This window comes from Poecilia formosa, unplaced genomic scaffold (assembly GCF_000485575.1).
Source record: "Poecilia formosa unplaced genomic scaffold, Poecilia_formosa-5.1.2 Scaffold2, whole genome shotgun sequence".
NCBI classification, from domain to species: domain Eukaryota; kingdom Metazoa; phylum Chordata; class Actinopteri; order Cyprinodontiformes; family Poeciliidae; genus Poecilia; species Poecilia formosa.
The window spans coordinates 4,979,999-5,004,602 of NW_006799941.1; the positions used below are offsets into that span (position 1 = coordinate 4,979,999).

General features: G+C 37.9%; 1 protein-coding gene and 1 long non-coding RNA gene across 2 annotated transcripts in view; one reads left to right on the forward strand and one right to left on the reverse strand.

Annotated features, from left to right (window-relative positions):
- Positions 1 to 36: 36 nt before the first annotated feature.
- LOC107836167 (uncharacterized) lies at positions 37 to 7,436 on the reverse strand. Its single transcript, XR_001662030.1, has 3 exons — positions 7,425 to 7,436; positions 463 to 468; positions 37 to 165 (listed from the first exon to the last, which is right to left on the reverse strand). It is a non-coding gene; the product is annotated as an uncharacterized LOC107836167 (long non-coding RNA).
- Positions 5,580 to 24,604, forward strand: part of LOC103138398 (metabotropic glutamate receptor 2-like) — a 30,610-nt gene continuing 11,585 nt past the window's right edge. Inside the window, exons 1-2 of the mRNA XM_007552573.2 lie at positions 5,580 to 6,660; positions 13,687 to 14,305. Of these exons, the coding sequence (XP_007552635.1) occupies positions 13,799 to 14,305 (507 nt within the window). The 5' untranslated portion in view covers positions 5,580 to 6,660; positions 13,687 to 13,798. The remainder of the gene's footprint in view (positions 6,661 to 13,686; positions 14,306 to 24,604) is intronic.

The window sequence follows — 24,604 nt, forward strand, 5'->3', positions numbered from 1 at the left end:
GTAACAGGAATCCAAAGCTTTTGGGATTTTGTTTGGTTTCATTTAGTTTCACAGCTATGGAAATAGCTGTATCACTTTGAACGGACTGTTCTTGTTTCAAAAGCGTCGTTTCTGGTTGTGTTCATTTCATTGTCTTTGTTAAAAAGAAAATGTAAATATCTGGATCTCCCCTCCGGCCCCCTTTTTTTAATGTTCAAAATTATTTGATATGTGTTGACAATACAACAATTTTTACTTGAAAAACACAGATACCTAAGGTTTATGAAAGATTTTCACTCTCTAGAAAAATAAACATTTTACTTGAACATCCAGTTTTAGTGTTTTGTCTTGACCACATTTCCTCCTTTCAGAACGCTGTGATGGCTGGACAGTCCTATGGAATCTGTACTTTGATTTAGTTTGGATGGATTAAATGATGCCATTGTACCATCCTCTGATTCTCACATGACGTAAAATGACAACATTTTACTTCAGATGTTGTCAATTAACCTTTTAGATTTTTACAGAGCCATGAGAAATGTGGTTTTATTTTTGGACTTCAAACTATTTTGTCATCCACACATTTGTTTAAGGTTTGTTGAACAATGGCATAATACAAGACTTAGGTGACTTGTATTATGCCTGCAAACAACTACCCTTATTTATTAGTCCATGTGGAGAAGAATATGCTAATTTACTTAGCAAACAGTCTTTTATCATGCATTTCAGCTTAATGGTTTATATATTTTTATAATTAATGCTTTTGTTACAGACTCAGAAAAGACTTTAATTTTAAGCTGTTGTAAATTAACTGTAATAACTGATCTTTCAAGCTTAATGACTTTTTGTTTATCTGCTGGTATCAGTGAATATTTCTACACATTTCTTTACCCCCGATGTAGATTTTCTTCTGCTCACTGTTGAAGATTTGTTTGTGTCACACCTGTTTCATTTGATCTGAATCAATATTCAACAACATTCTTCCTGTAAAACCTCCTCCACCTGTGAAACTGAGAACGTGATCACAGTCAGTGTTCATCCGAGACAAGTGGGCGAATCATTAATATTCAAATCACCGTAAGTGGAAGCAAAGCTCTGAAGCAAATCCATGAAATCGCTTCAAGTCAGGCCGGTAGCAACGTTTTGTCACCCTTGCAATATTTTATTTTTAATCTGATGAAGGTGTCATACTAGGATATAATGTTTTTATTTTTTTCCCCTCATTGTTGGCAATCGCCAGGATGGATTTTATGTGTTAAACCAACAGAATGTTGCAAATAACAGTAAAGAGGAAGCAAATTGATATTCAGTTTACAAATAGGCATCCAAAAAAGAGTGCTTTATTCTTATGTCCCTAAATAAAATCCATTCCATTTACCTTCAGAAGTCGAACTAATTAGTAAATGGAGTTTATCTGTGTTCAATCTGATCTCAATATAAATCCAGTTGCTCTGCGAAGACATCATAGTATACATCGAGACTGGCTTCTTAAAATTGTAAGATCAAATACAATCCAAGACTATTCTAAAAAGATTGATGCCTTTCAATGTGCGGTGGAGGTGAACCACTTTCTGTTGAGATGAATAAGGATTTTGTTTTTCTTCGAGTTTTATGATAAAAAAAACCCAAAAACTCTACGGGTTCGTTTAGCCTTTAAGGTAAAAACAAATGATGCATCAGATGACCCGTTGTCCACAATCTGACTGATAACCGGCTTGGTTGAAAACGGGTTGGAATAACTTTGGAATATCAAGTAAAATACAAACATCGCGGTGGGATCTTCTGCAAGACAAAATATGCATATTCAAGCCTCATCTGTCAGCTTGATATCCGAGGAAAAAAGTAGCCTTCATGGAAATTTTGAGCTGCCTAACAATTCATTAAGCTGATTTCTTTTGCTGACAAGCGGTCATTTCGCTGCGTTGGGGTGTTTTTTATTTTTGTTTTTTTTTGATAGAACAAGGAAGCAGATAAAAACACAAAAGCACAAAAAAACTGAGCCAGACTCACAGAGCTTCAGAGATCCACCAATCTACTGTAAACTGGACTTTGATTGTTAATTACCAAAGTGATGAGCTTTTACCCATCACATAATCCACAAATAAGAAGATCTATAGGATGCATTTACATTTTTAATCTAAATGGTGATTACTCCAAAGACGGAGTCAAGATCCCACAGGAGAAACTTAAATGTGATAGATGAGTTTGGGAGTAAACGCTGAGATGCTTTATCTGTGTAATTATAAAATCCTCTACAAAAGTGAATACACTTTACTTTTTGTCAAGTATACTCCAGGTTCTAACTGTACATTTTGTGCACAAGATTTAGAAATTCTGTATTTGTGAAAATTGCACATACTCTCTTTCAGTGACAATGATAATTTGATGATTTGTGTCCTTTTTTTTTGCCTTAATTTAGTTTGACACTTAATAATAGGCTAGAGAGAATAACTTTTGTGTAAAGTAACTCCTGACACCAAGGTAACAAGATGAGGGAAATAAGGTTAATATTCTGTGCTTAAGCAAGAGAAGGAAGTCAGACATTCAAATTATGAACTGTAATTTTATACAACCTGGAGTGTTTTCTATCTTTGCAGATGTTACTGCGATTTTAAGATGAAAAGGTCCTGCAGAAAACTTATGGCTTTTGTTTTTTTATTGTCAAATGGAACTCAAAGTCACAATGTTAATTGATTCAATATAACAAAAACTGATGCAATTTTAAATCATCCCTAATTTCTTTATTGAGTACACACCACCATACTTATTTGTCTTTTGAGGCAATCTTGATCAGTTTTTCTTTAAGCTTTCTTTTGACGTTGGCAGCTTTTCTTAAAAAGCAATAATAAAAAACAAAGAACAATGGTTTACAATCAAAGGCAAAAGGTATAAACATCTCATGACTTCATCGTTCAGTTGGTGGCCTACCTTTTTTCCAACTTTTTATCTAATAACCTTTAGAATTTAACACTTAACTAATTTCCCAGGGCAAGTAAACGACCAAACACTGGCTGTGTCTTTTAGTCAGTTTCTAATGAAAATAATGTCTACTCTAGACTCAGTTGTCACACCACAATTTTCAGTTGAATAATAAAAAAACACTGTCGGTACCTCCTGAATAACACGGTTTTACGTGTTAGTTAAAATGATGACACTGGTACCAAATTAGTCAACTTCATTAGGGGTTCAAACACTAAAAGCTACTTGCTTTCCAGGTCTGTAAAATTTGCGTGACCAAATCGAGACAAAGAGGGAATTAATTGTAGATTGTGGCCTAATTGTTCAGTTGCTGTCAACGCAGAAAAAGCAGCAGGGAGACTGATGCGCGCTGACCGCTGGCTTGAAGCACTTTCCTCCTCTGCCCAGTAATTTCGCCTGACATTAATTGGCATGTTCCTATCTAAACTCTGTGTGCCACCCACAGGCCCTCAACCATTGCAATGTAAACCACAATTCCTCTTCTTTTTTTTTTCTCTCTCTCTCCGGGAGTAAATTGGCCCTTTTGTGTTGGCTGGGGGAAATTATGCAACAAGCAGCAGCAGCAGCAACAGCACCCGCTCGTCAGTTTTAATTGCCACTGTACTCAGGAAAAATGTTCTTCTTTTGGGATGTGCAGTTTCAGTCTGTGTGGGGGAGAGAAGGGATGCATGAAACTGCAACGACCCTAAATTCACACAAAAAATAAGTTTCCGTTACTTGCTGAACGTCCCCAGCATAAACTAAACCCTAATGAGTGTTTGCCATGGTATTTTAGACACAGAATGGTGCAGCTGATTCTCTCTGTCTCCTCTCTACACTAATTATGCAGCAGGAAGGTAGTTGATGTAATATTGTTGCGGTTCGGGCAAAAAATGTTTTGGCTCAGTCAGAATGTGATTTCGGGACACTTCCGGTCAAACCCGTCGCTCACCACTGATGGCTGTTTCATGTCGATCATCTCTGGCAGTTTGCGAAAAGCACAAGTTGTTTTGTGGCTAACTACCAAAAATGAAACTGAGCATGTTTTGCAGTAGTTCTTAAAAAAAAAACAAAAAAAAAAAAACGTGGAATACAAAAACCTTTAAGAAAATTGTGGAGATAATAGCAAATCTGTGTCTGGTTTTAGCCTTGAATGAGAATAAATGAGTATCAAATGTTAATCCACAGTATTCAGCCACGCCCCTAACTCCTCCCAAACTCCAGCGGACTGACTACTGACCAGCTCTCCGTCTCACGGGTCCGAAAAGCCTCTAATTCCTGGGTATTACCGCAAATAAGAATGTAGAGAACTTTTGTTTAAGCTGGTCGCGAGACAGATTTGTCTAAGCTCTAACTACCTTCATCCAGACGTTATGACCCGCTTCAGTCCATGATTCAGACATCGGAGTAGCCACGTTTGTTCACGGTAGCTCTTTCCCTGATATTAACGTGCACTTGTTACAGCTTAGATAATATATGTGATATTCCCCATGTCCACTGCAGCATCGTTGAAATCTTTTGGGTTGAGCGTGGGGCCGCAGTCGAATCAGAATCCCGAGTTGTGGGTAAACGGATCTTGTTCCTTCCTTGTGCAGCGAGCAGTCGTCCCGGGGTATCATCACGCAGCCCTCCGTTGATTCTGCATCCCCGCGTGTGCTCGACTCAAACGCTGCGGAACAAAGAACCCCGTTTCTGCGTTTGCATATATTTTTATACCCCATGTGCACAGTTTCTCTCATTTTCTGCATGTCCGGTGCGTACTTTCCTTGATGTCAAGTGCCTTCAGTTAGCCTCAATCTTTCTTCCACTCAACTTTTAACCTTTTTTCTTTAAAACTCAAAGATCAACAACTCATCACCTGGTGCAGATATAGTCTCAAAACCTCACTTCCTCTTTCCTCCGTGCTGACAGTTCTTTCACCCCTGCGGTCTATATTTGTGACACAGTGTCAGACACTTTTTACTCTTTACTCTCCAACCTCATACAGTAGTTAAAGAAAGGATTACATGTATTTTACTCATCTTTAAAACATAATAAATTCATATTCCATTTAAAAACAAAGATTACATGAGTTTCAATCAACATTAAGTCATAATACAAGATTACTAGTAGCTCCAGGCTTTTGTGACCTGTTTTCTGTGTGTTCTGGAAAGATCTCAACTAATTCCAGCCAGGTTTCACGACACTACTCAGTCATAATCTAATATTTTTTTTAAATACATTTAGAAAAAATGTTAGATTATTTCTTGTTTTTTTACTTGCAATATATACAATATTTTATTGTAATCATTTAGCAAGGTGATATGTTTCAAAAATGTGCTCCTATTTTGCTGGCAGTTTTCAAATAAATATGTAGAAAGGTGGTTTATGTATGTCCACAGGTGTTTCAATGCACTGCATTAGCTTGAATCTAAACCAAATTTCAGTTTAAACATTTGGTGGCAATACTGTGGCAGTAAAATTTGCCCCCCACAGTAATTTAGAAAGAACCAATAAAATGAGCAGCTTTATAGCTCAGAGATTATCGTGTAGAAAGGAGGCACTTTTGTAAAAAAAACAAAAAAAAGGAAAAAAAAAAAAAGCACCTTGGAGCCATTTGTTGTAAATTGGCGCTGTATAAATGAACTGAATTAAAGTGAATTAAAAAAAAGATAAAGCAGAACAAGGACAGCTGAGCATTTCCTCCCCGGTAAGCATGTGTGCCACGGGGCGTATTTTCCTCTTCTTTTCGTAGTGAAAAACAAACTATGCGCAGTGCCTCTCAAGTTCATGAAGCGCTTCGCCACTCAATTCAAGAGCGATTCAGTTTTAATGAGATGGAGGTGAATGAGGACCTGGCCAGCCTTCGCGGAGCAGTTGAGAAAAAGGAGAGAAAGAACAAACAGATTCCCTTTTCTAAAATTAGCTGAACCGAGGGAAGATCTAGTGTAATCTTTTTATGGGTGTTTTTGTTTGTTTGTTTGTTTGTTTGTGTTTGTTTGTTTTTTCCTCACGTTTTTCCACATAACTTGACCCATTTCGGTTGGAGAAAGGGATGGTTAAAGTATGTGAAAAGACACACGAGAAGATAGGAGCTTGATTTTAAGGTTTTTATTATTGTTCTTGCCTTCTCAGCCTCTTCCCCCCCCCCCCCAACCTCGGCCCCCACCCCACTGTACAGCAGGCTCATTATTCTCGAATCTAGAAACAATTGGAGCGGCCAGGGGAGATCGGCGCGTCATTATTTCTGTGGAGGCACAGAGAAAGGTTGCATCCAACTGATCTCCAGCAGCATTTCTCAGCAGCTCCTGAACTTCCCAAGTCAAACCTCGTTGCTGTTTCGTTTAGAGTCCCTCTGCGGTCGGACAGGTGGGATCCCTCCGTGTTTGTTTTGGACTCGTCGTGAGCGGTGCATATATTTTCTCCCCCTTCTTCTTCTTCTTCTGCTTCTTCTTCTCTACTCTGAGTGAGGATCGATTGATCGGCTGGGGAGGCAGAAGTTGTAGGATCGTCAGGAGGAGTTCACCAGTGAGAACAGCACTTCAGCACCAAGGACAGATCCTTTGCAGCTGGCTGACAAACATGCTCAAAGTGAGCAACATCTGGACTCGGCTCTTCCTCACGAAGAAGCTCGACGCGCGTTTTGTGTAGATCACCGGCTGGTGCAGAGGAGACATCCAGAGATATACTTCTTCTTCTTCTTCTTCATCTTTTTCTTCTTCTTCTTCTTCTTCAAAAAGGAGGGTAAGAAACTATGAAATACTCTGGACTTACATTGTGCTTCGTGTTTTACACGAGTTGTTTTTTTGTTTTTAATCTTCTTGTTACGGAGTTTTCGAGCCAAATTCGTCATAATTACTTATTAGATAGCAGAACTTTTACAAATATTTTTTACTTTATCCAAATATGTCACAGCAGATACAGTAAAGCAACAGTTATAAACATGTGGTTGTAATATATCACTCTGTTTGGCTGAGCATAGGCATGCAAATGAGAGAGGGGGGGAAAAACAGTTACACAATTGTGTCCTTAGTAGTGAAGGGAATCTTTTCTCTCTATTATTCTTCTTTGCTCATTGTTAAAGCATTTTAATAGAGTAGAAGATAAATTCAAGAATGTTTTTTTTCCCCCAAAATACCTACACAGTTAATATGTTCATAAAATAAACAAGTCAACCTGTTGTCTCTCAGTCTGTCTGTGTTAATCTAATTTCCCCCCATTAAACATCCAGGTGGGATTATTATTATTATTTTTTTACTCAATGAAATGTGGTTTCTGGGAGTTAAACGGCCGACAGCCCAGATTTTCCCCCAGTGCGGGTTTGGATCAAATTATGCATCTGATCCATGTCCAAATTCAATCATCTGGCTCCTGGTCAACCACAGTTGCATCCTAATTCCTGCAGCTGACAAGTCCAGGTGGAGGGATAAACTGAGTCCCTGCTCAAGATTATATAATGATGGAAATCATGCAAATGGAATGATGAAAGATGCAGTTTTTTTCATTACCCCCCCTTTTAAAAAAAAAAAATGAGGGTTTGTTTTCCTTCGTAAATAAGACTATTGCCTTTTAAGATATGTAAAAAGGATACACTTTTATTCCCTCCTGCTCATCTGTTTTAGTCTATTTGGGTTTTTTCCTGTTATTACAGCTTCATACATGAGTCTGAAGGATGCATGTGCAGTGAAGTAGGCTCTGAATGAAATGTCACGTCATTTACGCTGGCGCGTTTAAATAAAAGTGGAAACAGACGTAAAGCACTCTCAGATAATTTGACACTTACAGATTAATTAAGATCACAGTATGATTTACTTGTATTCTTTCAATTAGAGAGATGCACTGACGAAAACAAACTGTGTCCTCACATTTATCGTCTGCTATCATCTACTTTTCCCCCCAAACATTGCATTTCATGCTATTAATATGCTGCACATCCCAGTCACCTATCATCTCTGACTCCCTTCTCTGAGTCAAATCTTGCACATTAGCTGTTTCTGCTCAAAGAGAGAGGACAATGGCTTCGTGAAGGAACTCCTCTCTGTGCCAGGGCTGCAGCAGAGATGCATTAGCTGATGGTTCAAAGCTGAGAAAAAGCTTCGCTGCCTTTTTTCTATTTTTCTTTTTGAACTCTCCTTTCAGAGGGAATATTGAGCGCAGACAGCTGGAGAGCGCAGTGACTCCATTGGCTGCCGGGTGTGAGTGTGTGACAGCCGTTTCAAGATAGTTTTTAATGATGTTATCGAGACGCTGCTGTGGCGTCGGAGGCAGAGATTTGGTTTAGTTCTGGCGTAAGTGAGCCGTCGACACGCCTCTCATTTAGTCGGCGTTTCAAGTAATTAGGGACAACTGTGTGTTTGATGGCTGTGAATCCAGTGCTCTAGTATTTATTTGCAGTTTAAGAAGTTCTCCTGGATGTCCAACCTTGGCCTGGTTTGCATAGGTCAGCCTAATTGGCTGCTCCTTATTGGACCATTAATTCACACTGTGACCCAGTCTTTCCAGCCATCTGCTCCGGCAGAAAACATAGAGGAGCAATTAGACTTCTAACGTTGAACTGCTCAAGTTATTTTCTCACCTCGACTTCTAATAATAGGGCACGGAAATGCCATCCACCTGTTCTTGCTGTTCAGAGCACAAAGCGGCAGCAGATCCAAGACTAGTTTGACATCACAAGCCCCGTACATTTTCTAGTGTAATCCTCTTGGAGGGGCAGAGGAGTTGTGAATCCTACCAGAGCCTTGTAAGGCTTCCCACCCACAACCCTGATGTAATATTTATTTGGGAAGATATTCCGGTTTTCATTACACTTCCTCCCCCCCTCTTCTTTTCCACATTTCCTCTGTTGTTTGATAGTTGCACATCTTCTAAGCTGTCACAAGACATCGTTCGGAGTGACAGCGTTCTAATTCACGTATAAAACCATATGGACGCTACATCCGTGTGTAGCTGCAGAAACCGGTGTTTTTTTTTTAGTAGCCTGCCTCTGCATCTCACCTCCCACCAACTGTGACGGTTTTCTGCATCTGTGACTACAGGAAACAGGGCACATTCAGGTTAGGTTAAATGAAGTCACAAGAACAGAGCTGATTATTTCAGCTTCAGACTTACTAATCAGGAAGCAGTACCAAAATGTTTCGCAAAAGAGTGACAAAGCTTTGAATTGGTTATGTGTCTTATTTTATTTATTTTTTTCTGCTCAGAGGGAGAGGACAATGGCATGATGACAAAAACTCCTTTCTGTGCCAGGGCTGGACAGAACGGAGTTCAGTTTGAAAGCATTACAGCTGACATCTGCTTTGATCAATATGTTGACTCAAATACCTCAGAAATTTCAATTACAACATTTGCATCGAATTGGTTTGCGTATTTTGATCCTGAACTCCTCCCTGACCCAGACATCACATCCGCTCCTTTCCTCAGTCCACAAGCCACACAACATGATGGGGAGCTGGATTAGCATACATGTCTCACTGCCCACCTCCCCCTGCAGTCCCACCCTTATTTTTTTTTTACCCATCATGTTTCTATGGCAACCACAGCCGTTGAGGTGAACCGCCGTCTATGTGTTATCTCAGTTGTAAAGCTTGGAAAAATATACTCTGTAGTGCCTTAACTATCTATAAATGTTTGATATGGTCACTCTAAGGGGATTTCATTTTTTTATTTCCTCAGTGTGATAAAAAATAAACACCGGTTTCAGTTTCACTTCGCAAAGTAAACTCAAAAGATTAAAAGGATTTCAGTCTGTCAACAAAAACAACTTCTGGCCTTAGTCTCCTCATCGAATTTTGATCTCAACAAGCCAAATAAGGCACTGTAGTTCAGACAGAAACCAATAAATTAGATAGCAACCACTAAAAGTAAAAGTATATATATAAAGGGCTTTATATATATACTAGTAGATCTAGTTTTAAATTGTATGTTTTTGTTTTTAAACTGTAAGTTCTTATTTTATGTTTTTTTATTGTTATGTTGTGTTTTGATGTACAGCACTTTGTATCAGCTGTGGTTGTTTTAAAGTGCTTTATAAATAAAGTTGGTATGGTATGGTATGGTTGGCCTGCAAACTTTGGTTTGCCTCATTAAGTAGTGCTGTAACTGTGAACAAAAGTATGGTTGAAATGCTGAACTAGGAGACTTGCAAACAATGATAAAGTGGTACACCAACATAGAGTAGTATATAAATGAAAGTAGGAGACAAAAATTATGAAAAATGATGCATGGTTGTCAGTTTTTCCAAGTAAAGTGTGGCATAGTCAGCTCCAATCCATACTTTTTCAAATCACTTTTCGCTGCAATCACAGCTGAAAGTCTCTGGATGTTTCGGTACCAGCTTTGGACATCTAGAGACTTGAATGCATCTTCTTTTCAAAGGAGTTCAATAAGATTGGATGGAGAGTGTCTGTGAAGAACAATTTTCAAGTCCTGCCACTGAGTCGTGGTTATGTTTTGGTCTGGACTTTGGCCATTTTCAGACATGAATTTGGTCATTCCAGATTTTCTTCTATAAGTGTACTGCATTTAGCTCAGTGCAATTACTGAGATATCTGCTGAAGAAAAGGCTCTCGACAGCATGATGCTGCCACGACCACGTTTCTATGGCTCGTGACAAACTTTAAGCTAGCTTTGTTATAAAACCTACAGCGTTTCCCTTCTTTCTTTCCACTTTACCATAAAGACCAGATTTTTGAATAGCACAACTATTGATGTCCCGAGAAGGTTTTTCTGTCTGAGTCATCTGATTTTAACTATCAGCCAGTACGGAGTCCTGATCAGACACTTCAAAAAATACATTTAAAAAAGGAAGACGTTTCTAGATGGTGGCATAATTTGCATTGAGCATGTGTGATCTGAGCCGTATAGAAATGAATATCAGCCAAACAGAGTGATATATTACAACCACGTTTATAACACTGGCGAGGCAAAAGTGATTAGAATACTTGACACAATCAGAACTACAAATAAACTTTATAAAATAATTGAATAATTTAAATGTAAATACTTTGTCTGAACCTACACTAAATAAATAATTTTTGCATATCATATTTAACCAAAATACAGTCATTAGAAGCTTTGCGCATGTTTTGATTCCAATAGGATGGATCGGGTCTCCTCTCTGCTCCCCTGCAGGCTGCCTCACGAGGAGACTGACTTCTCATGGCAGTTATCGGTGCTTTCCCAATTTGTCGACAAAGTCGCCAATGAATCTGAGAAAGTTGCTAGGTTTGTCGGTAGTCGCTTTAAGAAAAACCCAACCAACCAACCAACCAACCAACCAACCAAACAAACAAAAAATTCGGGTTCTGAAAAGTCGCTAAATAAAGAGACAATGTCGCTAAATTAGCAACAGTAGTAATCCCATTCCAAGATGATGTCGCATTCTGCTTCGCTTTACGGCCATCACTGCTGCAAAGTGTCGCGCATGTGTTGTTTTGAAACAGTTTGACTGTATCGCCACATAACGGTAGATACTGTTATTATGCCCATTTGTGTTTAGAATAAATATACATATATATCCGATCATTGATCGGGATGACTCACCCGATTCCGATCGAGTCTGAAACCACGTGATCGGACCTGATTTTCAATCACGTGATCGGATCGTGAGGTCCCTATGTAGCGTCATAATGTGTGATTAATCTCCGTCACCTCAACATTTACAATGATATTCAATGAATTAGAATATGGGTCTTGACGAGGCTTTTTTACATAATGTTAACTTGTGAACTGAATTAGTAAAATAGATTAACTTTTCATAAATATTCTAATTTATTGAATGTAATTGTTGGACAGCCAATAACGATGCTGGTTCAGAGGTAAGCTGAAGCTACATAAATGATGTAGCTTTTAGCTACATCATTTATCGAGGGAGTGAAGAGTAAAATGACTCGGTGAAAATAAATAACATCTTAGAGGGTGTTTCCCACAGCTAGAGACAGTTTAAGTCTAGAAAGACCCTTCCTGAAAAAACAAACATACAAATTTGTCTGCACAAAAACTGTTGATGTGCAAACAGAAGCATTGTATGTTAAAATGTTCATTTGACAGAGGGATTCTTATTTTTTAAGCCAACTTTAATTTTGGTTCAATCAAATTGCACACTTTTGAATGAATTAAAAAATAAATTAAGTTTATTTCCTAACTTAATGAGAATCGATAAGAGAATTGAAAAGGACAGTGATTCTTGAGAATAGGGACAAAACAGGTCCTATGGATAAAGCACAAAATGTGAATAAAATATACACAAAATATAATTTTTTCAAATATCTGACTAAACTAACCTGGGTCATGTGAGCACAACAATGTATATTTCCCTGGTGTTTGCTGAATATTTTTTTTTATTTTAAACATTGTTGTCGGTGGATGATGCCTGTAAAATCCCTTGTCCCGGAGCAGAACTTATTACATTATAATAGTTTAAAACAATTAAAGAAATACTAAAATTATATATTGTGACAATTAAGTATAAGTAGTCATATAAATATTTATAAAAGTATCAATAAATTGAATTAAAAATAATTTTTAGATATTTTCCAACTCCGTTGAAATTTGTCCCTAGTTTTTGTCAACACCGTCAGACATGAAAAGAATGTAAAAAAATCAGGCATTATTGGGGGGCACCAGAACTTCTGAGGACCCCATGACCACTTCTTTTCTATTCCTTTGCTAAGAGGGCTGGTTAGCTCCTGTTAGCTTATGTTATTCTTTAGTTTTTTTCTTGTTTTTATTCCTAAATTGTTTGTGACTACCATGATGTGTCAACTCCATAACTGACAATTTTCAAAACTTTGATGAAATTTTGTGAAATAAAAGCTTAATTTTGGTAAACTAAAGATTTCATGGACCTGATGAGCTACAATATGGCCTCCTTCAGAGTAACATCATATAAATTGAGGTAGTTTGGCTTTTTGTCAACTCCGTCAGATGTCAACTCCAGAGTTTTTGACTCTTTCAGTGGAATTATTGTCAAATCTCACTTAAATGTGCAATTAATTCATTTTAATTTTACATAAATTGCATACTTCACATGTATCAAGTTTTTCATTTTACTCACTAGTTTGTCACCACCTTCAGTTCTGTGTCAACTCCGTCAGATGGACTTTTGTTGTTTTTTGTTTTAAATAATATTTCTTTTGTTTCTTGAGAAGCATTTGTCTGTAAAATGAGTAAAAATATCACTAATAGTGCATTTTAAAAATAATTTTATATTTATTTTGTCAGATGGTGATAAAGTTCTGGGTCAGGTCGATTAAAAATTAAATTTTTAAGAAAATGTTGCAACTGGGAGCTTGCACCTTAGCATCTTTACATTTCCAAAATATTATTTGTCATATTTCTCAACCTTATTATTTCTCATAAGGTTGAGAAATAATAAAAAAATATGGGAAAATTAAAACCCATTTTGTCCCTATTCTCAAGAATCAATTTGATAAATCATATCAATAATGGGTCGCTAAATTCTTACAATTCCCAGAGTCTCTGCTGGGGCTTCTTGTGATCAGTGTTTATGTGTGAGGACCATTTCAGGTACTAAGATGGAGTGAGTCCAAAGAATTGGCAGTGATCAACAATAAACAGTGTTTAAAGATGGTGAGGGAAGAGAATGTGAGGATCAGCATCACCTCCATGGTCTTAAGCGGGCTGACCTCCAGCTGGTTCTCATGTACTGTTAAATTATGTGCTTCAAATCGTTTTCATCAAGGCTTTTCTGTTCTTGTAAAGAAGTTAATCTATTCATTTTTTGTGATTGCTTCTCCCTCATACTTTCAGAAAACACCAGAAATGCTGTGCTCGGAAGATTTAACAGTAGTCTGCCTTCGGTCCTCGTGAACATTCACCAATCTCTTCTTTGACCAGCTCAACCCTGCAACCTGATCCTACCATGCTGCATGCAGTGCTCTGCACCAACTGGAAGGTTAGTTTTGCCCTTCATTGGCCCTTTCAACTGTTCCTGCTGGAGGTTCTGATACCCGGGGCCCTACCAATCATCAGAGTACCGCATCCAGGTAAACGTGAGGTCGTCATAGAAGGGGACATTGTGATTGGGGGCTTGTTCCCTGTGCATGAGAAAGGTGAAGGGACAGAGGACTGTGGGAAAATCAACGAGGAGCGGGGCATCCAGAGACTGGAAGCCATGCTTTTTGCCCTCGATGAGATTAACTCAGATGATCGCATCCTTCCCGGGCTCCGGCTGGGCAGCAACATCCTGGACACCTGCTCCAAAGACACCTACGGTCTGGAGCAAGCCTTGGATTTTGTCAGGTCGTCCCTCGATAAGGTGGATGATCCTGGCTTCATCTGCCCTGACGGCTCCAGACCCATCGAAAATAACGTTCCACTGGCTATTTCTGGAGTTATTGGAGGATCCTACAGTGACGTTTCAATTCAAGTAGGTGGAGAAATTGATTTACTTCACATTTGCAAGTAAATGTAAAGAAAAAGAAAAAAAAATTGTAGCAAGTACCACAGACCAGCAATTAAATTTATAAGAAAACCCCAAAAGGCTTTTGAATGTTTGTTGAAATGCAAACAAGTAGCATTTTATTATTTCTAACCTTCAGGTGCTTTAGGTGCTGAACTAAACTATATGTAAACAGTCTCCTGTAAAATCTTTTTAATATTATTTTTATTTAAAAGAAGAAAAAAATCACCAGAAAATAGCAATTGAAGCTAAATTTATCTTTTAACAATCAATATATGTATCCAATTACGAAACCTATCAGCTGTTTATTGGCCATTCAGGCTTTTCAATGAATTATTCATCCTGATAGTTTTAAGGTCAATCATATAACATGTATATGAGCATAATAAGGTGATTCTTTGATTTCATTTTTGGATATTTACACAAAGTCTGTTAAGAGGTATTTGGAAATACAACTTATGAAAAAACAACAAGATAAAAAAACACACTTTTCATAAAGACACTAGATCAATGAAACATTTTGGAGAAAAATGTGCTGATGAGCTCTGCAGCAAGAGTGCTTTTAAACAAAAATAAAAGCTAAACTAGACATGAAACTTCAGTAAATGTCCATCAGAAGTAAAATGAAAAGTTGTTGTTTGGATGCCTCATTGTTTGAAGCTTATTCTATATGTTAAGCAAGAGCCTGTTGACGTAAGACACATGTAGAGGGACAAGCCATTACTGCTCAGAATCGGCTAAATAAGACATACAAGACTAATCAAAAATGTTTGACTCCCCATTAAATCAGACAGTTTTCAAAATCAAAGTTAAATATTTAACATTGCTTGAGTGAATAACTTGCTTTCATTCTAATCTTTATCATTCCTATAGCCAAACAGACTTACAAATAATAACTGAATACATCAGTAGAGAAAGTCTGTCAAATACCAACAAAGAAAAAAATATATATTGTTGATTGGTACCCCTGCTCCCACACAGTTAGACAGTCATCCATCGCAAAATATTCTCAGCAGCATAATTACAAATACTCCTGTATTTGTTGTCTGTTGTAATTGGTCAAGTTAGATTTGAGCCCCTTTGGGTAACAGCTGGATTTTCTCAACACTTTTTCTAATTTGCATGTGAATACCTTCAATATAATGACGGTATACATTCTGCTCTACTTATTGTCAGTGCCAATCATGTCCCAGTAAACAGATACTTAAAGTTGTTACACTGTCGGTTTGGAGTTTGTGTTATTAAATTCAGCAGAAATGTCAGTCTGGAATGTCAGGCAATTTGAAACAAATTTTCCAACCTAAAACTTTTAGTCTCTAATATCACACGCCTTGTTCATTAAATCTTTCTTGTTGTTAATATGTAGTTTCACATCTTCACAGTCCCTCAAATTTAGATACTTTTTTTTTTTTTTTTTTACTAATTTTTCTGAGTCTAAAGACTTTTAGTAAATTTATTATTTTGTATCAATCTGCCATAAGTGCTTGAAGCATCAACATTCACAAAATTACTGTGTCAGTGATTTAATTTCTGAATTGCATCCTGACCTTTTCCACATTCATATATTAAAAGTAGCCAGAGGGTAAGTGTCTGAACATAATTAATGATTTTTTTCACTTCTCTTAGGTACAATAACTATTACGGTGCACAAGGTGTTAGCTACAGTGAATAGGGATGATATGGTTACACTTTCTTTTAAGTCCAGATCACAGCATTTCTTTATCATAAAACCAGCCTCGTTGGCGTTATTTCCTCACAGCTGAAAGCTTTCCGTTGGCCGTTTCTAGATAAATTAAAAGAGTCTAGGCTTCCGGTTTCTTTGTGTCAGGTTAACTGATGATTTTAAAGCCTGTAGGTTGTAAGGAGTGTAAATGGTTTTCTGTCTCAACACAGAAATTTCAAATATACCTATGTTGACTCCCTCAGCTTATTTTTTTAATTAAACATCTCATTGCAGTTGTTTGTTTTCAAATCAAGTTTCTGTATAGCTAAATTAGGTTTTTTTTTCATTCTTTAGACGCTTATTTATAAACTATTGGCCTGTAGTGAAACAGTGATGAATATATGATATCTCAGTTTTTTTTATTTGTCTGCTAAATGCGGATCAAGGAAAGCGCAAATTTAATGATTATACCAAATTACGGATATGAGCTCAGATAAGTGACCATCACATGATCAATGCAAAAGTAACAGAGACATCAAACGGTCCTCAGAAAATTGGGTAAAACACCCATCTCTTGCTTACAGACTACACTCACAGCGGTGCTTGGCTCGGCTAGTACGCACTGCCAGCAGCATCCCTGCTGGTTTCTGCACAGCTAATGAAGCAAACCTTCTATAGCTCTGTGACTATCATATAATCCTCATCTCATGCTTGTGTGTGTGTGTGTGTGTGTGTGTGTGTGTGTGTGTGTGTGTGTGTGTGTCTACACAGGGAGCTGCTGCACTCCAGTTAACTTTAAAAATATGTTCCTGGTCTCCATACCAGCACATCTATTATTAATGTAATGAGAGAGGTCATGAGTATTCAGCTGCTTATGGTTGATACGGGTGGGTTATTTTAATGCTTTAAACAGGTTGGGACTGTTGATTAATAAATCTGTTACACAACACATATCCTTCTACATTTTTGACTTGTTCACAACATCTGGACTAACATTTGATTTTCTTTTTTAAATTTTATTTTGTTGCCCCTTGGCCTGGACCTGATATCAATTGGCAATAGTTTAAAAAGTCATTGTCCATCCGGTCCATTGGTTGCCCAGATGAGCTGAGGACATGTTAAGGGTGTGGCTCACCTCTCACCCAATGACCAGCGATCGGTCACTGGACACCTCTATGACCTGTAAGAATAAGCAGGACAAGACAGTGGAATGACAGATGAAATGCTGTTTCTCACTGTTTCTTAAATGTAAAGACAGTTGGTTGCTTTCTTCTCTGTTTTATAGTCTATTGGAAAGTTTGGCTGCTATCGGAATGAGGTCTGTTCCTCTCACACACCCTCCTGTTGCATCAAACTACTTCACACCATTACCTTCTTTACCCAACTGGGAGTTGAGAGCAAAATCTAACAAAAACTATATATATTCATTGGAGTATGATGCGTCACCTGATTTATTTAGTACATGCCTTTTGTTTTATGTTTTTGTGTCACTAGCGTGATATAGTGGCGTTTTAATGTAATGTTTCCACACTGTGAGAATCTCGTTCCATCCCATGGCACCCAGAAAGGAAAGAGGAAGACGCTGCTTCCTGTCTGGGTTGTTTGCTGCAGCCACAGTGTGATTCATTGTTGGTTAAGTTCTTGTAAGAGTCTGCGTATTTAAAAGCCTGATCTCAGCAGGTTAAAGCTGAATTGAGACTCTGACAGGCTGAATAGAGGATACCCAGCAGCATATTAGGCTCATTTAAAGCCTCCATTATTACAAACAGGGCTTCCTCTCACACCTCTATGGATCTCTCACTCCTGTAATGTTTTTAAGCGATGTTTTAGCAAAAGACCAGCATGTTTTTTTTTTTTATTTCTTTTTTTTTTTTTGCATATCTTTGTGTGAATGGCTTTTCAACAAGCAGAGACTCCAAAGGAAACTCTCAGCTTTTGTGAGTTTTCTCCTTTTCTCTTGTATCTGAATACATACCTCTTCTGCCTCTATTTGAAGAGACTTTTTTGTTTGGCTTTCCCTTCCTGGCATTAAAATGGACGGAGCTGTGAGAGAACGGCTTGAAGCCCATAGTTGTTGTTGTTTTTTTTGTTTTTTTTTTCCTTTAGAGGTCACTGGTTTACACAGTCTCTTTTTTGTCCCAGTGAAGCACTTTGTGAAGATGAAGGGCATTATAAAAGTGAGGAGGACGAGTGCCAGGGGCCATCCTGGGGAACGTTGAGAGGAGCAGCTTTTCCCATCTGTGGGGTTGCTCCTCTTGGCTGGCAGGGATGTGTCCACCTGCCTGTGACAGGGCCAAAGATGAGCCGTGGCAGCAATGGTGGGAGACAAGCTCCCCATTACCCACAAAGGGATCAGCTCATAATTAGCCCAGCAGTTTTTTTTTTTTTTTTGGAAGCTTTCATGGCCCTCTTACTCATCCTAACACATTTTGCCATCCTTGTTATTTCTTCTCTGTGTTCAAGTTCTTCGAAGTAGTTTTAATTGCCATCAGGGATGTTCGCTATATAAACCAGCCGAGCGTGATGACTCAGACTCTTTAGCTGCCCACACGCTTTACAGCTACGAATTTAAATCAGAAAAATAATGTGAGGAAGAACAATGAAATAATTTTTCAGCTACAATTCTAACACGCTTCCAGGACTGATAAAAATGAATATGAGAGATGAGCCTTGAAATCCACATGTGGTTTCTTTGCCTCAGGAACTACACAACAATCAGAGCAAAATGGCTCAGAGTCGTAGGTCAGTTGTTCCTGGACGTAAACTCACTTTACTCACAATGAACTCACAACGAAAAATAACGCATCTTGTGGCATTAATCCGTGAAAAACAACAAATCTTTCTAATTGTATGCAGTGTTGTATGCAATTTTACACCGCTTGAGCTTTACATGCACCAACCTTAAATGTCTTTTACTCAGATTTTATCGAATAGACTAACACAAAGTTGGGAATATTTCTAAAACAAACATTTTTTTTTTTTTACAAATAAAGATGCGCAAAGTGCTACATCTTTATTTGTTTTTACTTCTACTAACGCACCACTTTGTCGGCCTTTTATATAAAATCCTGATAAAATACATTCAGAGTGCGCTTGTGAAGTGGAACCATGTAGACGTTTCAAGGCATAACGAAAACCATCGCCAGGCACAGTAGTTAAACTTAGTCTGTGTGAATCAGAGCAGCCCGAGTGGAACGAGCAAAAGCACCGGAAAAATCCTGCAAGAAAATTAGACAAACCCTGTCATACCTCTGTTAAGCCTGCTGGGAAGCTTCTCAATAATTTGAGGTTATAACACCTGTCCTGCCGTGTATTTGAAGTTTAATATTTTTGGTTTGCTGTGCTTTATTAACTCCGCTGGAATGTTTTGCGGTGGGGGAGGAGAGGGTCTGTCTTTATTGAGTTTCTGCCTCCTCAGAGTTTTTACAGATGGGAAGAAAAATCTTGCTTTGGTGTTGACTTCAAAAAGCTCTTGTTTACCGTGCGACGCTCTCCTTGAAACTGTTATGTAGCCGCATTCGGAGAGCACATCGCCGCTCTCTAATTATCGCATCCGAGTGTCATTCAGCATCAGGGAAAGCTCTGTAATGACTGCAAGGTTGTTTGGAGTCACACGATTGTTATCATATTATACTGGAAGCTTATCTGTGTCGGGATGCACTTCAGTTCATTTTATCTGTCTTAGAGCTGTTGTTCTCAATATCGCAGGTCAGCCTACATTCACAGCCTGCAGCTGTTATTTAAAATGCACTACATATGTGGAAAGAGTTCTGCATTTTACTGCTGAATTAATATATAGTTTTTTTGAACAACGCTATGGGCAAGAAGTAGCATTTTAGAGCTTTAAGCTGACAACACTAAACTGTATCCATATAGTCTTGAGCACCACTTGAAAAGGTTGCCGTTATGAGTTTTGTTTTGCTGGTGGGAGGAAATAATAGACGTAGGTTTATTGTGAAGAATTTCTTGTTCCTGAAATAGTCTCTGCAAGCCAGTTGGCATCGGCTCCTCTCTCCCAGTGCATTGCCAGTAACACAGACACTAATATCAGGCTCTCATCAGACAGCTGTGACCCACAGACATGGACGCACCAAGTATATGGTCCAATCTGAACAGTCCATATTCTCAACTCTGCCAGTAAAGTTCCCATGTTAAAAACATTTTCAAGATTTTATGTCTTTTTTTGTTTTGCTGCTTTGTTATTAACATTAAGCAAGGTGTCTTTGTATGATATTCAGACACCTTGAGGTTTATAACATTTTTGAATGTTATAAATATTACTTAAAAATGATGTGCCGTAGCAACTGAAATACATATTTAATGCATGATTCACTGTGTAAAACATATTTTATGTCTTATTCAAGATGATTATACACCTCCATACTTCATTCCCAGTAAAAAAAAAACAAACAAAAAACAAAACAAGAAGCAAAACATTGTCTTTGTCACTTTGTACACAAAGGGACTCTCAAGAATCTGGCAATTAAAGGCCAGTTAGATAAAACTACTCTGGACTTTTGAAACTTGGTGCAATAAGATGTAAAATCTGGAGCATTTCAGGGTAATAATGACAGCAAAGAATGGTGTTCAGATGACACCATCATGTGAGGTGGATAATAAAAAGATTGTTACCAAGGAAACCAAAGTATGGATTCCACTCCGGCAGCCAAGTGTCAGCTATTAGACGATTGGCAGTTTTCAAAGCGCATCCTTAAAATCACTCCCAAGCAGTGGAAGTCAAAGAACAGCAAGGTTACAGCAAATGTACCCTTGATACCAGATGTTTACATATACTGTATGGAACAAAAACAAAACATTGCTGTTATAAACATTAGACAGGGGGAAGACATGCAGCAGAGGTCCAGGAATCGAACCTCAAATGGATATGTGGATCTAATAGCTCTACCTCTATACCACGCACCTTCATGTTGAAATATGTTGCTTTCTCCTTAAGATTTACATGGTTAATCAAAACTGCGCACTTGATATACGTTTTCTATGCGTCACATGTATTTCTGGGTCTCTGGTGAGCCTCACATGCACACCCTGCTGCGGTTACAGTTGAAGACATCTATTGTTGCTACAGCAGAGATCAAACTGACAGGGACCCCAGGGGCATACGGTGGACTCTCCACGTTAAATGAAAAGTAAAGACACATGACATATGAGTAAGAGACTTCCAGAGGTTGCATCCGTGTCTCAGTTTTCCATAGTGCTTCTGCAGATCTTACCATTAAGTTACCCAAATATGTTTTTTTTTTTTTTGGTCTAAAGCAAAGTCCAGTGGCTCATTTGCTCCTGTTATTGATGGACTATCAGTAACCTTTACAGTTTCGCTGTGAGGACTCATTTTTAACTGTAGTATAGGTCTGATGAAGGCCCTTTGGTGCTGAAACTGGGGAAAATCAAGCTCTTACTGAGGTTTTATTTTGTATTTTTGCTTTACATACCTTACAAAAGAAAACCGCGTTTCTGTCGTTTTAGCTAAATTTGTACGCAGAGATGCTTGTTGAAAATTTAACAGACAGGAAAACATATGATATTATCATTAATTATAAATTACAGGATACATACTTAATATTTATTGCATGTGCACTTTGTTGAATATGTGGCTGTGGCAGAAGGTTGTTAAAAATAACCTCGATGAGAGTCATTCCTGGGTGATCAAAATCAAAGAGAAAGGACTTTGTACAGGCTTTCATCTCGACTTATTGCTTCAGTAATCAGACTCTGTATTCAATATTGGTCTCTGTATTTTAGCGGCTTCTCCCTGCATATAAAAGCAGGGACTCTGATATTGCTGAGAGACTCTGGCTGGACAAAGGGAACACTGTGGAGCGAGAGTCATACAGCTTCACTAATGAACCTTCTGAATAATGGAACCAAAACAAGACATCAACTTTATAGACTGTGGCCATAATTACAATAGTATAACATTCTGTCTTAATAAGGTCATTATTGTTATTTTTTTAAAAGGTTTCCAAATGCAGTCTGTTTTGCAAAATGAAAACACTCTCTGGAAAGCGTACAATCATCTACTTTGGCATGTCTTCATTATCATGAATCCAAGAGTATTTTTTTAAGAAACAATGTAGTGCAATCAGGTTCTCCTGAGCAAGTATTGTGGCTGCTGCTTTGCGACTGAGAATAGGGGGGAAATACTGAATGAGGACGAACAGACGGCTGCTGTCACACACTTCAGTGCCGTCCTGAAAGGTGTGCTGTCAGGTTTGTCTAGGAATATACTGAGGGAGACCTTCCAGAAAAACCCAGCAAGAGAAAACCACCTTATGATGCAAATATGACTGCCTGACTGACAGAGAGCTGCTCATAGTTTAACTCTCAATATCTAGATAAATAAATAGATAGGTGAATTAAATTAATGAATCTTAGTGAAAATCTAAGTTTTAAAAATAGATTTAATCTCAGGTTCTTACACAATAATTACTGTGTTACAACAACATTTATAATATATTACCTTCAAAAGTATCAACAGTGCAAGGAGATTAAAAGAAAGTAAAATGCATTTTTATTTAATAATTCACACATGTAATTAAATAAAATATGAAAAAAAATATATACATGAAGCACAGATATAACTTAATTTAGAAGCATGGAACAGCCTGCTTATGAAGAAATGTCTTTAAAGAGGTGTTAGAAGGATGAAATTGCATCTGTCAATATGATCCTTGCGGGGAGATTATTCCAGAGATTCAGTGGGAAAAACAGATTCATAGCTGTAATTTGCATATCTAAATGCATCATATTTCCTCCATTTTCCCCTCTTCAGGAGCTTGGAGCAGATCTGCATTATTTGCAGTTTATTGTTTCGGGCAAGTTTGGGGTCTGCACACTCAGGCAGACCCCAAACTTAGGCACAAGGTTAATGTCAGTATTTTTAGACAAAATGATTCAGTTTTTGTTTAATTTAAAGCTTTGTTTTGTTTGTTTTGATTCTGGTGTAATGAAGTACAAAAGTTTGGCTTTATGTCCAAAAGCTGGTCACATTAACTACGAAGCTTAAGAGAATAATTTCATACCGTTTTCACATTGACAGGGCACCTTACTCGGGGTTCCATTGTCACATGTACAGAAACAGGAATACTAAATACAGATAATTTTGCTGTCACACTGATGAAAATGCTTAAAATTTGCTAACATAAAAACAGTTCCTTTTGCATCAGGATAATCTTACACCACTTGTTTTAGAAAAGTCTAACCTATAACTTCAGTACATGCATTCAGCGAAGACAAAAAACTAATTTTAAGATATTTTTTAACAAGATCACAGGTTACAAAGTTCATTTTAACTCTTTGTGCTACTCGTTTTTGCAAGTAGGAGAGCACTTAGCCTTCTATTACATTTCACAAGTTTGACGCACGGAGAGCCAGGTATCTTTGATCATTCGTCTTTGCACAATCTCCCTGAATTAACTAGAGTCCTGGCTTTTCTTTTTTGCTCTCTTCTCTTCTGCTCACGGCACATTTTTTTTTTTTTTTAATAGGATTTTTAGCTATGTAATCTGAGTTGGCCATGGAAAACTGCTGAGTTTGTATCTGGTGAACCATTTCTACGTTAATTTGACCAAGTGTGTTAAGTTGACTTTGTGTTTTGGATTGTTATCCAACTTAAAGACTCCATTTACAGTTTTCTGATGGAGTGACCTTGGCATTTATTTTACATCTGATGGTATTCATGATGAGTTCATGATTATTTAGAGTCTAACAAGGTTCTCAGGGTTTTTGGGAGGGTAGTAAGGCCCTCCATCATACTAAACAGCTGGCATAAGGAGCTATTCCATGTATTTATCCTTTGTTCATGGCACGTAGGAAGTGTTTAATGGTTGCTATGGATACCATTTGACCCCAAGATTCTACTCTTTGCTTTTCCAGCACTGAGCTTTAGAGAGATGTTTTGTTTTCTACCATCCAACCATCTTCCTCCCTGTGCCTCATGGCAAGATAAAAATGGAGCTGACCAAAGGCTGGTAACCACAGAAACAGGTATTGCTTGGAGTTCCTAAAAACTGTGAATTATATACAATTTTCCCACAAATGCAAAAATGTGTCAATTACATGATCTTTAAAGGGTTTATTTTACCAATAATTATTTGTTCTCCAATTAAATAAAGGTATAGTTTAAATGCTGTGATAAAATATGATCTAGTTAAAGGTTTTTTCCCCAAGTCCATCATCGGTACCCACAAATCTTTCAGGTGTGCTGCAGGTGAAAAGATTAAAAAGAGCATTAATAGGATCAGGTATCCACTGTATCCACTGTAAGAAGATGAAGGAAAGTCTAAGAAGACTGAATGCATTTTTAAATAAGATAGAAACAAGAAAAAAACATTAAAATGTTGGACTAAGAAGAAGTAGTGATAAGTGTAGTTCAATCTGGAAAGACTCACAGAAAAAGAAACAAAAGATTTAATGACAGGAATGAATAACAGTTCTTTGGCGCTTGGGCCCCAGGAGCTGATTTGAGCTGAGATTTGCAGTGAACTCGGGTGAACATCCTGGAAGCTGATTAGGGATGCTCTCCCCCAAAAAGGGGTAGAGGCCGGGGCCCGAGGGAAAGTGAGAGCTAGAACTTGAGAGCTGAC